At 57.0% G+C, this 16,995-nt stretch overlaps 1 protein-coding gene across 5 annotated transcripts in view; it reads left to right on the top strand.

Annotated features, from left to right (window-relative positions):
• Positions 1-256: 256 nt before the first annotated feature.
• Positions 257-16,995, top strand: part of CAMK2A (calcium/calmodulin dependent protein kinase II alpha) — a 59,300-nt gene continuing 42,561 nt past the window's right edge. For 2 of the 5 annotated variants that reach the window (XM_036013677.1, XM_036013676.1), the window contains exons 1-2: positions 277-515; positions 14,776-14,870. In XM_036013677.1, coding sequence (XP_035869570.1) covers positions 454-515; positions 14,776-14,870 — 157 coding nt within the window. In that variant the 5' untranslated portion in view covers positions 277-453. Of the gene's footprint in view, positions 516-14,775; positions 14,871-16,995 lie in introns of all 5 variants that reach the window. The other 3 variants (XM_028528051.2, XM_028528049.2, XM_036013675.1) reach the window with 3 other exon arrangements.

The raw sequence follows: 16,995 nt of genomic DNA, 5'->3' as shown, positions 1-16,995 counted from the left end.
GGAGGAAAGCAGATCACTTGTGGACTAAGTTTGTTCTCCTCCCCCTCCTGCAGCCCCTTCCCTGGTCCATCACCTGGGGGTGGGGGCTGCTTGGTCCCCCTGCCCCCGGGGCTCACACATGCCTGCGGTATTATGTGCAGTTGGGCCAGGGTGTCCTGGAGCAGGTTTCGCAGTGGAAGGCAGGCAGGTGTTGGGGAGGCAGTTACCGAGGCAACGGGAACAGGGCGTTTCTGAGGTGGTTGCCATGGCGACCTGGATGCTGACGAAGGCTCGCGAGGCTGTGAGCAGCCACAGTGCCCTGCTCAGAAGCCCGGGGCTCATCAGTCAAGCTGGTTCTAGGCTCTCACTTGGCAGCACGGGCAGGCGAGTGGCCCCTGGTTCCGGGAGAAGAACAGCAGTGCCCCCAGCCCTGGTCTTCCAGCCCAGAGCCTCGCCTGCCCGCACCACACCAGGATGGCCACCATCACCTGCACCCGCTTCACAGAAGAGTACCAGCTCTTCGAGGAACTGGGAAAGTGAGTTACACCTCAGAGAGTCCTGGAGGGTGAGGGGGGGCAGGGTAGGCGTCACGGGCGGGGGTGTGCACCTGCGGGGTTTCCTGTTCTCACACAGGAAAGAAGGCTCGCTGTGTCTGGGGGCTCTGACATGTGCAGGGTGCCCAGAACTGGCATGGGCATGTTTGCAGGTACACAGATGTGCCAGGGCCAGCTGGGCGAGTGTGTGTGGGGGGCGAAGGGTTGATGGTGCGTGCCAGTGAGCGCACACACATGCACACATATGCACACGACCTGGGAACACACAGATTCTTAGAAACTCAGGGTTTAAAAAAGGGATTTTCCCATCAGCTGAGTCCAGGGCTGGAATTCCCTGCGAGTTTCTCTTGAGGCGGCCAGCAATTTGGATTCCTCTGGTGACAGTTCACCACCTCCCCCGTAGTCCTTTCTGACTTTAGACACCTTGAGCGACTGTGCAGAGTGGCCAACTTCTCCCTGTAAGCACATCTTTCCCCAGTTGCCCCCTTCTAGCTCCTCTGAGGAGCAAGGAGGGCATTGGTGCGGCAGGGGTTAATAACGGAGCCACTGGCGAGGCTTTCTGGGTGTTGGGAGGAGGGGAAGGGCAATCAGCAAAAATCAGGCTTGTTGGGAGGGGGCAATGTTGTTGCAGGGCTAGCGGGATGGTGGTGCACCAGCTCGGGTCCCTTGGCAAAGTTGTCCTGCCCCAGAGCTCATTTTCTGCCTGTGATGACTGCTGTGGAGAGAAGGGTGGGAGGATGGGGGAGAGGAGAGCCCCTTGCGGTAGCCCAGTAGGCTGTGGAGGGTCCGGAGAGCATTTCTGGATGCCCCCTGCAGGGTTTGTGGAAGATGCAGGGATAGATCCAGGGTAAGGGTACAGCTGGGAGGCAGGTCTGCCCTGTGGGCAAAGCAGTTCCAATGCCCTGGGTGGTTGCTGCTGTAGCAGCAGGGGTCCAGGGGAGAGGGGCCCTCTAAACAGATATGTGCTGGTATGAGGCCTGAAAGTGCACACACAAGTGTGCATTCTGATGTGTGTTGTATAAGGAATGACTCTGGGGTACACTGGTGAGCATTGAAAGGGTATGCAAGTGTCGAGGTGCATACACCAGGAGGAGGTGCTAGTGTGTGCTTCTTGTGTAAAGCCCGAAAATGCAAGTATGGGTGCGTGCAAATGGCACAAGTGGTGCTGTTGGCTGGTTTGCATGGGAGTGAAGGTGTGAATGTGAGTCACATGTATGGCAAGTTAGAGATGCGTGCACAGCAGCAGGCAATTGTGTGTGAGGTCTGGGCAGGTGCAAACATATGTCCGTTAAGGATGCACATCTGGGACTTGGGAACTTTGGTCCCTATGAGGTCTGGATGTGCACGTCCATGTAGGTACATGGGGGCATGAACATAGGAAGGTTTATGTGTGTGCATGTAAAGCCTGGACCCACAGGCTCGGGTGGGAGTGTGGGGGTTGTGAGCTCAGCTGGTGTCTGCCTATGTGCGGGGGCGGGCCTGTGGCTGTGTACAAGCAGGCTGGCTGCACACACACACACTGGCACACCGGGAAATTCTGACCCCTACAGGCACACACCCGCCTCTTCGTGCAGACACGCACCCATGTGCAGATGAGTGCTTAGCCTTGTCTGCGGTCTTCCCGTCTTTTGGAGTGTGTTTCTGTGCGGGGGGTGAGCGACAGGCACAAAATGTTTAGGGCTGCTCTGGAGGACCAGGGCTGTCTGCCAAACTTGTGTGGGGACCCCTTCTCGGCTGGGTCCCAGTGCCCACTGGAGCCCCAGGGTGCCCTGATTGGCTGGGAACTGCCTTCCAGGGTGCGACCAAGGCTCGGCCTGAGAGGACTGCGTCACAGAGAGTGCAGTGAAATGGAGTTAAAATGTGACTCAGGTGCTCAAAATGACAATGAAAGTGATGTTTTGCCCCGAGGGGAGATGGAGATCATGAAGACTGGGTGCTGTGGGGGCGCCGTGGCAGAGAGCCTCTCAGCCCCGCTGCCTGCCAGGGCGCCTGGGGGGACCGGGCCATGGCAGCGCTTCAGGAGCCGGGGAGCCCTGGGGTGTCAATGGCACGAAAACCGAGGGTGGCAGGCATGGCCTGGTCTTGTCTAATCAATTTCAGACCTCTTCCTTCCAGAGTCATCAGTGCTCTTAACCTGCTTTAGGTCACATATTCTTCCCGGAGCCTGATGAAGGGCTTAAGTCTACATCCCTCAGGAAAATGCACAAACCTAAAATACATTGCATGCAACGTCAGGAGCTGGCAGGACACAGGAAGGCTGCGGATGGGCCTCAGGTTAAGGACGCTTTCACTGGGAAAAAGGGGATGAGGACCCACATTTCAGATGCCTCGGTTAAAAAGGCCAGGGTACCACTGGGAGGGGCTCTTCATCCGCTCTGCATGGCGGCTTCCGTCTAAGAGCCCAGTGGGGCAGGGAGGGGCAGTGCCCGGCACAGGGCACAGGCTCCGGACCGGCACCACCCAGAGCTCAGCGACACCGGCAAGCTATGGCACTTCTCTCCCCCGACCTGTAATTGGAGATGAAAAAGTGCTGTGAGGATGAGAGGAGATAGTACATGTGAAGACGTAGTGACAGCCTGGCTCCTCGGAACTGGAGCACCAGAGGTGCCTGAGGGGTTCATCCCAGCCAGGACGCGGCAGCCGCCACCCAGATGCTGGGCCCCCATTCCAGGAGCCCACTTCAGATCACTGGCAGGGAGGCTGGCAGAGGCCGCTGGGTGGGCCCTCCAAGGGGACATGGAGCGTTTGCACCTCCTTCCACAAGGACCTGGGCTGCCCAGCTGGAGAGGAGGCATGTGCTTTTCGAGGGCTTCCTGGTGTCCTCCCCAATGAGGACTGGCTTGTGACTGCAGGCCTTCCTTCAAGGAGCCCCGGGGCAGGGCTGGCTGGGGAGGTAAGGGAAGCCACCCCTCTCTCTGCTGGTGGGCAGCCAGCTGGTGGGGACGGGCTGGAGTCAGTGCCACAGACGGGGCTGCTTGATACTACTGGAGGAAGGTCCCACTGCATAAGACTCAGAAAACCAGGAATTGATTTCAGGTCCCCTGGAGGGGTGAGGTGGGGCTGCCTCTTGGGACCCAGAGCCTAGCTCACTCTCCCTTCCCTTGGCCCCAATCCTACTTCCTCCCAGGGGATGAGAGAAATAAAGCCCAGACCTCAGGAGCACAGAAGCTATTTGGGAGGCAAGCTGCAGTGATGCCCGCTCAGGGTCAGGGTGGGCCGGGCACTCGGGCCATAGCTCCTGGCGGACCAGACCAGACGGGAGGGCGTTCTGTGTTCTCTGCTCTGAGGACCGGAATGAAGGGAAGGGGTTAGTTTCCATGAGGTGGAGAAGGAGGATGCTTCCTCCAGCCTCTGACATTCTCTGGGCTTTGGACCCACTCCCAGGAAAGGTTAGGGAGGCCGAGGATTGCCCTGCAGCCTGTGTAATCAGCAGGCAGAGCAGAAAGAGCTTCTGAAGGAGCTATTGCTTGAGAGAAGGAGAGGGAGGGAGGGAGGGAGGAGGGAGACTGGAGAGAGGGTGCAGCCCACTCTTTTCTCTCTAGAAACAGATCTGAAGTGACTCAAGGGTGTGTCGAGGCTGGGGGAGGAGTTCCAGGGGCCAGCAAGGTTGGTGAGGCAGGGAAGCTGCGGAGAGCTGGCTCTGGAGCTGCTGCCCCTCCGACGCCCAAGGCTTTACATCGTGAACCGGACTTGGGCTGCACTGATCAGGGGGCCCACACGGGGCCCAGGTGCAGCTCCCTGCACTTAGCTGTCCAGGGTCCTGGGTGCTTAGGGTTCCCCTGGGGGATGCAAATGCTAATGTCTGCAAAATGTGTTCCTCTGTCTGGCCCTTCCCTGGCAGAGCTGCTAGGAGGGCTGATGATGTAACACTGGAGAGAGAGGACACCGGGGCATGGACGCACCACCCGAAGACGAGTGTTGCGCTTTTCCTTTTCTTCTAATAACCTATCACATTCGCAGCACTTTGGGGCTCGTAAGCTCGTTGGTGCAGGAGGCTGAAGGCTTACTCACCCATCTCACAGATGAGCAAACTGAGGCTGAGCAGGTGGAATGACCGGCTCAGGGGACTGGTGGCAGCGCTCACACTTGCGTGTAGATCTCCAGCACCTGCATGTGGGGGGATGTTGATGATAGGGTCCCCTTCTGGTGCTGTGTCTGGGGAACCCTACTAGGAAGGGGGTGATGGCCTGGTGGGGGAGAGGACTCTGAGCTTGTTTCCCAACCACGATTCTGCCTCTCATTTACTGGGCTACCCTGGGCGGATCCTTTGTCCTTCGTGTACCTCCACTTTCCCGTCTGTAAAATGGGATCGGAATAGCTCTGCAGGTGCCAAAATGCCCCGTTGGAGTTGCTGCCTTCTTTAGGCTGCTTCTGGGGGAGGCACACACGTGAAGTTTCAGATTCCCAGGACCTCAGAGCAGGGAGGACCCTGGACACTGTCTCCATACATAGCACAGCTGGTGAAGTCAATGACCAGAGAGAAATGGTTTGCCCAAGGCCAAAGTGAGAGGAAGTGGCCAAGCCAGGGGTGGGGACCAGGTGATGTGCAGGGGCCAGAAGCCAGGAATGAAGAGTTGGGGAGCAGGTCCTTAAGGAGGGGGTGGCAAGGACATGGGAAGGGACAGCCTTTCCTGCCTCCCCTGCAAGCCATCTGAGCGGCAGGCACGCACATGTTCTGGTGCATGCGGCAGCCCTCCGCCCCCACGCAACCACCCCCGCACAGGCTGAGACTCACTGACACTCTGCCGAGCCTCCCGCCCGCCCGCCTCCCCGCACAAGCACACAGCGACATCGCCGCCAGCGCCCCTGCAGTCTGGGGCCCTGCTCTCTCGGTCGGGTTGCTCTCTTGGAATGCAACCCCAGCATCCTGCTGCGAGCACACACACACACACACACACACACACACACACACACGTGCACACACACACAGGCTCCAACTGGACGTTAAACTACCTCCCAGTGCAGAGAGAGCAAGAGGACACCGGCTGGGCTTCTGGGCCATCTCTGTCTCTGTCTCTGTGTCTCTACCCCTACCTGTCCCTCTGCCTCTATCTCCCCTTCCCTCTTTGGGTCCCTCTGGTCTTGGTCGCTTTCTCTCTCTCTCCCTTCCTCTTCTTTCTGTGGGTCCCTTTGCCACAGTTCACCCTCTCTTGCACGCATGTCGCCCATGTACATTCTCTTCTGAGCTGCCCTGTGGCTCATTAGGAAGCCCCTATCCCAGGCCAGCCTGGTGCAGCCCCCAGAGCGTGTCAAAACCTGCTGAGGTGCAGCCTGGGCCCTCTGGGAGCTTGTGGGGCCTGGCTGCCCACCAGTAAGTCAGGAGGGGCTCAGGCTGCTGGGACTTTCTGTGCTGAAGAAAGTTGAAGGCCTTGGTGTCTTGGGAATTCCATAAAAGGAGGAATGTCTATGACTCTTGCGTCGATTTGATGAGAATTTCCTGAGCCCAGCAGGTACCACATGCAAGACTTATGTAGTCTCCGCCCCCTTGAGGCTCACCGTCTAGTGGGAAGCTGGTATTAATTAAGTCACTTCAGAAATTACTTAAATGCAACTGGACAAGAATTATGAGCACAAACGTGGAGCTATGAGTGGCAGAGAGAGCTAAGCTAGTTGGGGTGGGGGAAGTATCAGGGAAGGCTCCCCTGAGGAGGCACCACTCGGGTGCTGGAGGCTGAATGAGAGTTAATCAGAGGGAAGAGGGTGGAAGAGTGTTTCTCAAAATGGGAACAGCCCAGGCAAAGGCTCTGAGGTGTGTATTTTTATGGAACATGTCAGTCCTGGGGAAATGGAGGGTCTCACTTTTCTTAGACTTGCTGCTCAGCCTGCCCCCAACCTTTGAATGCCTGGAGCTTAGCAGGAATATTAAAAACCTGTTGATTGTATAGCAGGGGGACAGACAGGGTGACGAAGGTCTGGAAGCCAAATCAAGTGAGAGAGGGTTGAGGAGCTGGGGGCTTCAGCAAGAACAGGAGACCCCTGCAGTGAGGGTGGCCTCTCCCTTCATCTCTGCAGGGGTGTCCTGGGGCCCCAGGGCAGAGAGCAGATGGCTCTGTGTGGCCCTGGAGGGCAGAGTGGAGCCAAACGTATACAGTTACAACAAGGAGGTGGACTTCAGCTCAATGTAAGGAAGAACCTTCTAATGGTCAGCACTGCTCCTCTGCCCCGAAGACGGGCGTGTCCTCAGGGGATAGTGAGCATGCTGGTAGCAGACACACACACATTCACAGCCCTCTCTTGCCCCTGCACCTGTTTCCCGCCCGTCCCACATCCCTGCCCTTGCCCAGGGAGACGCTGTGCTGCGTGTGCGAAGGTGTGCATGAAGTGGGAGATGTTCTAGGGGCCAGAATATCCTCAGTCCCACTCAGAATATCAGCGTGAGGAGCGCTCCCTTTCTTAAGGATGGGGAGCTAAGGCCCAGGGAGGGCCAGAGACTTACACGGGGTCACACAAGCCAGTTGCATACAAGAGCTGGGCATAGGAGCCTCTTTCCAGGCTGGTGCTCGGCCCTTGGAGCGTGTCTCTCTGCACCTCAGAGAGCCTTTGGGGTGTGCAGGCGGACGGAGCCAGCCAGGAGCCCCTCTGAGGCTCAGCGTCTTCCCCGCTTTGCCTGCGCTGGTCCTGTGTCCATGTTCTGTGAATGTTTTTTTCATTTTCCTTTTTGTAACCCATTCAAGAAAACCCATGCACAGCCCAAACAAGGAACTTCTGTTGGTTCAATGCAGCAAACAGAATCTTCCGGTCCCTAGGCCTTCTGTGTCCCCCACATGACTTCTGCTGTGTTGGCGTGGGGCAGGCCCGGGGGGTGCAGGACAGCTCCAACACACAATGTCCCTACGGCATCTTCTGGAGCCTGGGAGTGGGCGGCTGCAGCCTGGGCTGGGAGGAGGGCTGTGCCCAGGATTTTCCGGCTGTAAAGTGCTGCCGTTTGTAGAGTTCTGGACAGAGCCGCTGTGGTGAGCTGGGGAGAAGAGAGGAGACCAAGCAAAGGTGGTCTTGAGCCCCCAGCCTCTATCTCCTTTGCTGCTGTATTTGCTGTCTGGGGACTTGCACAGCTGTGTTTGCTTGTTCATTATTTAAGAAAGGGCATTACTGCTTAAAAAGAAAGGAAGAAAAAGAGAGGGAGATGGCTTAAAAATGGCTGATCAGCAGGTGGTTTCGCAGACGCGTAAAGTGAGGCCCACAGGGGTGAAGGGGTGTGTTTAAAGTACATAGAGGCGGGTGTTGCAGATAGTCCTTTGTTTCTAAACAAATCTGATGCCAGCTTTTTAATGGTTGAGGCATCTCGGAGCCCCCCTGGAGTCTCAGGTAATCCACAGGCACTCTCCCCAGAAAAATGCACCCCACTGCAGTTCACAGATTCCCCCCACTCTGAAGTCTGCCTGTGGACCCCAAATTAAGGCCCTTCCTGATCTGAGAATAGGGGTATTGACAAGAGCGATGGAAGATGAAGCAGGAGTTCTGGGTTCAAGATCTGGGCCTCAGTTTTTCCCTCTGTGGAATGGGGAGATGGGGGGCCTCTGTGGTGAGGTATCACCAGGCACACCAGCTTCTGATGCGGCCACAGGTGGCCCACACCTCGGACCCTCGGGTGGGACTGCTCCCATGGCCTACCCCACCTCTGCTGTCCCTTTCCCTGGAAGTTCTGCCCCTTCTGCTCTGGGTTCCACCACCCCTGGCTTGCTCTGTGCTGCGTGATCAGATCAGCTGACTCGGGCTATGAGCTACTGGCCGCCGGGGGTTTTGGATGTGAATCCTGCCCCAGACAGCAGGTCTGTCTGCACCGGGCGAGGCACTTCTGAAACCACCCAGCTCATGGCAGAGCGGCAGGTTGCGTAGGTGTCTTAACTGACAGTGGGGAGGCCTTGGGGTAGAAGACTAGACTTGGACTATGAGGAGCCTGGCCCATAGCTCCCGGACATGGCGGTGAAGAGCTGGAAATCTGGGGCTAGACTGTTGGGGAGAGGGGGCATCCAGAAGCAGAGCTCCATCTTCAGTGATGGTCACTGGCTTTCACCACTTTGGGGGAGCGTCATAGAATCCTTTGTGAGGCTGCAGAAAAGTATGCATCTTCTGCCCCAAACAACACACAGACACAGAGTAATTTGGTTCAAGTGTTCCCGAATGCCCAGAGCCTCCCCAGAGACCCCGGCTAATGCCCTGGGTTGATGGGATGAAGGGGAAGTGGTAAGAGAGAGGTGGAGTGAGAACAGGGAGCAGCGATGTTGGGGGGAAGTTGAAGAAGTGAACACAGTGTTAGTGAGGGGCGCTGCCAGGGCGGGTGCTGTGACCCAGACACAGAAAGGGGGAGGAGCCTCAAAGCCGGGGGATGGTCAGTGGGTCCAAGGGCCGCCTGTGTGGGGCAGGCAAGGTGGACCCATACCAGCAGGGCTGAGGCTGGGGGGGCACTGGGTGGGCGGGCCTGGCACAGCTTTTCTTCCAGGGAGCCCGGGGGTGGGAGCCAGATTGTGGTGGGTTCATGGAGCGTGGGAGGTGGGAAGAGGAGGCGGCGGATGTCGGTCGGACACTTGTTCTGGAAGTTTGGCAGCAAAGAAGGGAGGAAGGAAGTGGCCCAGGCTGCTGGGTAGAAAGAAAGGTTCTTAGCTTTTACATATGTATTTTTTATTTTGGGGGAGCGGTGCTTGATTATTTTTCCAGAATGAAGGAGACCTGGGTGTGTTGGAGGAGGCAGCCAATGAAGCCGAGACTCTAAAGACTGTCAGGACCCCCGACAACTGGACCCCCAAGGAGTGCAGAGCAGAGGGAGGGGCTGGGGACCATGCTGTCCCCAGCAGGCCCCCACCCACAGTGTTCCTGTCTGCTGAGCCCCATAGGCTCAGAGCGCTCAGGGTGAAGGTTGGAGGTTACTTAGAGGGCATTGGCAGTGACCAGCCTTGGGTAGCAGGAATCTGTTCCCATCCCTATGTAGCAGAGACTTCTCACAAATGGCCCAGAAGGAAGTGGGGCTGGGGCTCCTCATCTCCCTCTTTCAAATAGGGAAACTGGGGCCCAGAAGGACACTTGAGCGACACCTGGCTGCCATGTCAGCATTGGGGGCTGTTGCAGGCTAGAGAAGGTGGTGAGCCCCTGTGGGCTGGCGGCCAGCGACTCCCAGGACACCACGGCTGCCAGGCATCCAGCGAGCAATTTCCCAGTGTGATTCTTGCTTTTCACAGCCCATTAGCGCAATCCCACATTCTCAGCCACACTGGACCCACCTTCACTGTGCCCTCCCTGTCCGTGGGCTGGAGAGCTGGGCACGGCCTCCTTCCCGCTCACCTTCATGCCCACACACACCCAGGGGCAGGCTGCTCCGCTCTGCTCTGAGGAACAGCTCCGTGGCCCCACCTCCTCTCCTAGTTTCTTCTTCCCTGAGCTTGGCAAACAGGGTCCGTCTTGTTCCTGGTGAGGCCAGCTGTTCTCGCCGCTTCGCAGGTAATGATGGCGATGAAAGGCGTTGCTTCCCGATCGGGGGCCGCACTCCAGGGACTGTGCTAACACACTGCACACCTTATTGTCTCCTTGAATCCCTGAAGAAGCTGCATGGGGTGGCGTTGTTCTTACCTAATTCTACAGGGGAAGAAAGAGGCTTCCCAAGGTTAAGGGACTTGCTAGGAAGCGGCTGAACCACGATCTGAACTCCAGTTGGTCTGGTTCTGGAGAGCCTGCTGTTATCCGCATAGAACTTCACTTCCCAATGGGAGGCCATTAGCCACATCCCTCTATTGAAATGAGAGAGAACTACAAGTTCTGTCTGTCAGCCCTCCTAGCCCCATTTCAAGTGCTCTCGTCATCTGAGGCTAGTGGCTGCCACACTGGGCAGCACAGATGAGTTCTATTGTCACGGAGAGTCCTGGGGGACGGTGCTGGTATAGATGATTAAAGGTGGAAAGGCCTCTGCTGTTTAGCCTCCTCCCCACCCCACCCCATGCTGCGGATGGGGAAACCGAGGCCACACCGATGCAGACCGCTGCCCAAGACCTCCCAGCATGGCCAGACCCGAGATTCTGTCTGTCCAGTGTCTGTCTGTCTCACACCCTCGCCTCTCCCTGCCCACTTTTCATGACCCTCTGAATAACGTGGCCACATGCTTCACACCCAGGGCAACGCGTCTGTGCTCCATCAGAGCACCTGGCATCCCCTACACCAGGGCATTGGCCGGGCTGCTGGCATACACCGGTGGGCAGACCTGTCTCCTTGAGCCCTCTGCACCCAAAAACAATTTCACAGGCACTCCCAGGACCTGCCTCCTACTTCCTACACTCGGCAGGGCCCTCCCATGCAGGCCTCATCCCTTCCTCTTGGGAGCCCTGGTCACTCCCTCCACCCTGCCCTCCCCACCTGGGCCTCCTCCCCTCTTACACTTTGTCCTGTTTCCAAGCTCCTGCCCACCCACTTGCTGGCCACCTGCTCAGCTCAGGGCCGGGGGAGGAGTGGGCTGGCTTTTCTGCTTGCCAAGGCAGCTGCGCTGTGGCCACTCACTCATGTAGGATGAGACTGCAGAAAAATGCCCTTTTCCAACAGCAGATAAGAGAGAAGGAAGTTAGGGCAGCAGGCTGGCTGCCCCCGCTCTCATTTTTTGCTGCAGACTTCCCCCTGCCCTTCGTGTCCTTGGCCTCAGCGCTTTCGCAGGAGGGGAGGAGCCTCCCTCTGCGGATGAGGATCTGAGGCTGCACAGGTAGAGAGAGGGGCTCCTTGGCTCAGGCCCTTCCCCTCCCCTTTGGAGGCCTTCTGTGCCTGGCACTGTGCCCAGGGCTTTGTGGGAATTGTCTCCCTCAACCCACCAACACAGCCAGGAAGGAGGTAGAGGCTATTACTGCCCCATTGCATGGGAGAGGACGGAGAGGTGCAGCGCCAGGGTCAGCATCACACAGTCGGAGTGAGTCGTGATCGGACCGCGGGGCTTTGTGAGCCCAGAACCCCCGCTCTTGAGGGTCACACTCTCCTGCCTTTGGTGGAGTCGGAGGAGCACGTGCAGGTGACCTGGCCTCACTAGCAATATGCTCGCTCGCTGAGGTCTCAGTGTCCTGATCTGTTAAACGGGCGATCAGAATTCCCCAGCTGTGAGGGCCCAGAAGGAGCTTAGTGGTGACCATGCATTGAAGGGAGGCCGGCATCCTCGGCATCCATAGCTCTGAACTGGTTTTGACAAACTCCTCCCTCTGAGCATCTGTTAAAAGCCAGGCATCCTTGCTCCAGGGGAAAAAATGCACATATGCCCACTCACAGGCACAGGATGTCCTTCACGGGTACAGGACCCCTGTGGCCGCCCACCCACGGTCTGGACCTTGAGTGAGAACCTGGGATTTACTCAGCAGCTCGGGGCTGTGTTCTGAGGAGGAAGTTAGCACGTCTCCCGGTTTATAGGCGGGGCTCTTGGGACCTGAGCTCCTGGAACAGAGCCAGGCTGTGGGGCCTGTGGGGCCCCCGTGCTCAGAGCCCAGTGACCCCTGTCAGTGCTGACTTTTGGGGCGGGGTGGATGTCAGGCAGGACTTTCCCAGGAGGTGGGCAGTGCCGAGCTGGCTGGAACAGCGTGTTAAATTAAAATACAGATTCCCTGGGCCCACATGCAAGGGTTCTGATTTTGTAGGTCTGAACAGGGCCTTAGAATAGGTATTTTTTAAAGACCCTCCCCTCCCAAGGGATTCTGAAGCAGTCAGTGTGATAACCATTGATTTAAGGTCTTTACCTAGAATGGAGTTTTATTTCTCTATTGGAGAAATTCTCTCCCTCCCTCCCTTCCTCCTATTAATTGAACCCCAGCTCGGACCGAGCACGGACTGGGTGCTGGTGGGCAGGGCCAAGCCTCGCCCTGCACTTAGGAGCTTACAGCCTCCCTCCTTCCCACCCTTTCTCTCCCTGGAGTTCTCAGAACCCTTCCCAGAAGTGGCCCCGTGAATCATCCTCTCTCCCGGGGCCTTTGAAAGTCCTGGCTGGGCAGGGACCTGCGCGGGGACCTGAAGGTCTTCAGGTCCATCCCCCACGTCTGGACAGCGTGAGCACCTTTGTAGACCGGTTGGGCCCTACCTTCCTCAGACGCCTGTCCTCTTCCTAGCACCCTTCACTGCAAGTCCTCTCCCCGTCTCCTTCCAGTCCCTCTCACTGTTGCTTAAATCTACCTCCCGTTCCTGCGAGTGACATCTATGGGGTCCCAGTTGGTAGCAGGCATTGGGTACCCAGGCATGGGGGCGTGGAAAAGAAAGTTCAAGTCCTGGCCCCAGGGGAACTCACTGTCAGGTGGGAGAGACAACTGGGGAGGTACTTGGTGTCGGGAGTGCCAGCGAGAGGCCCTGTAACAGGAGGCCTCTCAGGGACGGTGACTGTTCTTGCTGCTTTCCTCCAGGTGAAGGGACAGGCAGGGTTTGTGCACCCTGGGGAGGGTCCATCGCTGTGTGAGACTGTCGTTTGCCCATAAATTCTGGCTTTCTCCAGCTTTCCTACCAGGCCGCCTCTCCTAGTCTCCAGCCACCTGGCAGCTCGCTCTTCCTTGTTTTTCTCCAGTTTCCCACCAGTCCCCTCCTGCTGACCAGACACAAAGCCAGCAACGTGACACCCAGGGCGTGTGCAGAGAGGGTGTTTGTGCCAGCCTGCAGGCTTCCTCGGTGCCTGCCAGTGCCCTCCCCTGTTCCCCTCAGCCTCATCTTGGTGGCTTGGATTTGCTCGTATGCTTAGCAGGGGGATCGAAGTTTGGAGGATACAATGGGGCGTGCCCACAGCAGGAGCCTGGATGTGCGGGCCCACCGGTGGGGGAGAACCCCAAAACCTGGGAGTGCAGATACCTGAGTTCTAGATGCGGCCCTGCCTGAAACTAGCTGCGTGGCTTTCAGCGATCCACACCGAGCTGTGCTGGAGCTCGGAGGCTTGAGTTCCACTCCAGGTGGGAGGAGTCAAAATCTGCTTTTTAGCCAGATACCCGGGTAATTTGTATGGACCTGAAACATGGGGGGGCCTGCCCCTGGGACTGACTTCTTGTCATTCACTTATGGTTAGGGTGGTAATGTTGGTGACCCCAGTCGTTGTCCAGCCCCTCAGGGGCCTCCCCTGAGACATCAGGGGGTTTGTGGTAGAGGGTGCAACACGGCACCCAGATGCCAGACTTGGCCCTCAAACTGGTTCTGTTTGGCCAGATACTATGTTTACTTTTTTTTTTAAATAAGGTGCCGATATTTTAAAATGGAGAAATTTCACATAAATACTTGCTTCAGGTTTTCTTCCAACCACCAATACTTCGAGAATAAAACCTCGGGAACACCCTAAATCACAGAACAAGATGCCCAGGCTCACTCTCAGTATGAGAACCACAAGTCAGCTCTACACCGGGCTGCCACTTGCCGCCTGTCTTGCTAGCAAAGACAAGAAAGTCTTCTAACAGGCCACGCAGAAAAGAGTGGAGGAACACGGCCCCTTCCTCCTAAGTTGATACAATCTCCAAGACAGAAAATCTCTCATTATCTATCGAAACTTCCAGACCACATCTACCCTTTGACCAAACAACAGCGGCTCTAGAAATTCACCCACAAACATTTGCACACGTGGGAAATGCTGCGCTAGCACACACACGTGAGGTCAGCCACTGTGGCACTGTTTGTCATAGCTACAGGTTGGAACTCACCGATTGCCCATCGACAGGAGATTGGCTAGGTAAATCACAGGATGGGCACGTGATTAAATATGATGTCATGAAGACGTCATATTTAAGAGCTCTTTGTGGAATGGAAGGAGGCTCACCAAAATACTTGCTGGAAAATGGAGGATGCAGAACAGCTTGTAAGGTCCAGGTGCACTTGTGCGGGGGAAGGTGCCTGTGGCTCTCTCTGGGAGGGGACCTTGGAGACTGGGGTACAGGGGTGAGAAGAAGTCTTTCGTATCTTTTGGACTTTGAACTACGTCAATGTGTTCCCTATTCAAAGAACAAAAACACTAAAACCTTCCAGGGACTAGTGTCTGTGATTCTGACATGACTGGATTCTAATGTTTTCCAGCTGGGAGGGCCCAACGTCCTAGACTCTGTAAGGCTCACCTCTTGTCAGGCTGAGCTTCTAGTAACCCTCCACCAGGGGTTCTCCTGGTGGGTCCGAGGCCCCGCTCTGTCCCTGAGTTGGCCACAGCAGTCCCTATGAGCTCGGGAAGCCCTGAAGGAGGGTTCCCTACCTGCCACGGTGCAGCTGCAAGGACTCCGGCGTCTCCTGGGGGCACACCCCTTGGGGCCCGCCCTCACCCTCTTTGCCTTCTCTGTCCTCCTAGGGGAGCCTTCTCGGTCGTGCGCAGGTGTGTGAAGGTGCTGGCTGGCCAGGAGTATGCTGCCAAGATCATCAACACCAAGAAACTCTCGGCCAGAGGTAGGTGGGGAACCCATGGCTTCCTGCCCTCGGGGCTCTCCTTCCCTTCACCCCTCCCTCTACTCACTGGCTTACAACCGGGACCTGAGTCTGGAACCAGCACCCCATGGGCAGTGCTGCCAGCAGGCATGAGAGCTCTTCTCCCTGTGGGTATGATGAACAGATTCTTCCTTTTTCCTTCCTTAAGAAATCTAGGATGGAGGTCACAGCCTCTCTGAGGGCAAGCTCTCTGCTCGACACCCAGCTGCGAAGGCTAAGGTGCTAGCTGGGACTTCCTTTCCCTGCTTGTCTGCCACTCACCCCCATTCTCACTTCCAGACTTCTGCTCCTTCTGTGTCCTCGCCTGGATGCCCTTACCTGGCTCCTTACAAGGCTGGCTCTTTCTCAACCTCAGGTCTCAGCTTGATGTTACTTACTTTGAGGGGCTTCCCTGACCTCCAAATCTGGGGCAGTCTCTCCCGTTTTATGTCTCATTACTGTTTACTTTCCTGTGGCTTTCTGCCAACCTGGACTTAATGTATCTACTGGCTTCGTTCCTTGTTTAACATCTATCTTTCCTCTTGACTTGAAGTTCCAAGAGGGTAAGGATGGGTCTCATTCCTTGCGATATGTTCAGTACCTAGGACAGCGCCCTGTGTGCCCTAGGTGCTCAGCCAGTGTCCAGGGAACTCTGGTCCCTAAGACTCCCTAGTACAGTGACTTCCAAACCTGTCTTTACACTGGAATCCCCTGGAGAGCTTCAAACACTTGCTGCCCAGGTCTTGCCCGCAGAGATTGTGATTTAATTAGTCTGGCGTGTGACTTGGGAGTTGGAAAAGATCCCCGGGGAACTTTAATTTGGAAGTGATCCTAGACCCGCAGCAGAAGCATCACCAGGAGATGGTTAAAATGCAGACTCTTGATTCCAGACTTAAGGAATCAGAGTCTGCCTTTCCACAAGACAGCCCAGTGATTCGTGTGGACTCTAAAGTCTGGGGAGCCTGTCTGCAAGCCTTGCTTCTTGACGTTAGCATGGGACTAGGGCAGTAGCGGTGGTGATCATGGCCAGTGTGTCGGGGAGGCTTGTCTTCAAAGATTCAGTCCCTGGTCTGGACAGTGTCTAAGTGGCCTCAGGGGACCACTGGGAGGTGGAGGGAATTCTGGTGGGTGGGTTGGCACAGGTGCGGCCCAAGCAGCCCGTGGCCTGTGCTGTGTGGGAGGCATTGTGGGCAGGGCTGGTGTAGTGTCCAGGTGTCTGCCTGGCACAGGCAGCAGCTGCGTCTGGGCCAGGGCCTGGCAGGTGTGAGGTTCACAGAGGCTGGTAGAGGATGTTCACACCGTGCCCCACGGGCCTTCCAGCAGGCCCCATGTTGGCCCTTGTGTTGCTGCTTTTCATTTCCCTGGCTCAGTGTTGTCAGCAGCCCAGCACCTCGTCTTAGTTACTGAACTCCCCTGTAGGCAGCCAGTGTCCTGCAGCGGGGAGAGGCTGAGGGCGGGAGTGGGCGTTTTGCAAAGGCCCAGGCTCCCCAGTGTCACATGGTCAGCATGCAAGTCAGTGTGAAAGGGAGAGACCTGCGACAGGGCTGGAGCCAGAGGCAGGGGCGGGGCCAGGGTGGCAGGATGGCTGGCCAGAGTGCTGCCTCGAGCCCCGATGCTGGGACTGGCCTGGCTGGTGCTGTGCGATGGGTGGCTGTCTGGGGCCCTCTCTCTGCTCCGCGTCTCTCGTGAGCAAAGGAGATGTCCCAACCCTTGAAAAAGGTGGGGAAGACGAGAGCCATGACTCAGGGTGACAGGTTGAGGTTGACCTCGAAGGAGGGAAGCCAGGTCCCTCCTTGATGCTGGGGGTCTTGGGTCAGCTCAACACACACACACACACACACACACACACACACACGTGTGTGTGTGTGTGTGCGTGGGGAAGAGTGGAGAGGCACTGCCTCTTTTTCGGGATGTGACTAAGCACTCCTGGGCAGTGTGTGCAGTAGGCTGTGCCGGCCAGGAACCGCCATGCCCCCTGTTTTTGGCGATTTGGTGGGCTCCAGGGAGGAAGGTGGCTGGGGCCTAGGAGGAAGGGAGTGGAGATGTTCTTAGGGGAACCTTCCCATAGCAGCCTGCCAACTGTCAGAGCCTTCTCCCCCGCGGGAGA

The sequence above is a fragment of the Phyllostomus discolor genome, chromosome 13, assembly GCF_004126475.2.
Source record: "Phyllostomus discolor isolate MPI-MPIP mPhyDis1 chromosome 13, mPhyDis1.pri.v3, whole genome shotgun sequence".
NCBI classification, from domain to species: domain Eukaryota; kingdom Metazoa; phylum Chordata; class Mammalia; order Chiroptera; family Phyllostomidae; genus Phyllostomus; species Phyllostomus discolor.
Note: the sequence above shows the minus strand (reverse complement) of the source record. Positions and strands in the feature narration are given on the sequence as shown.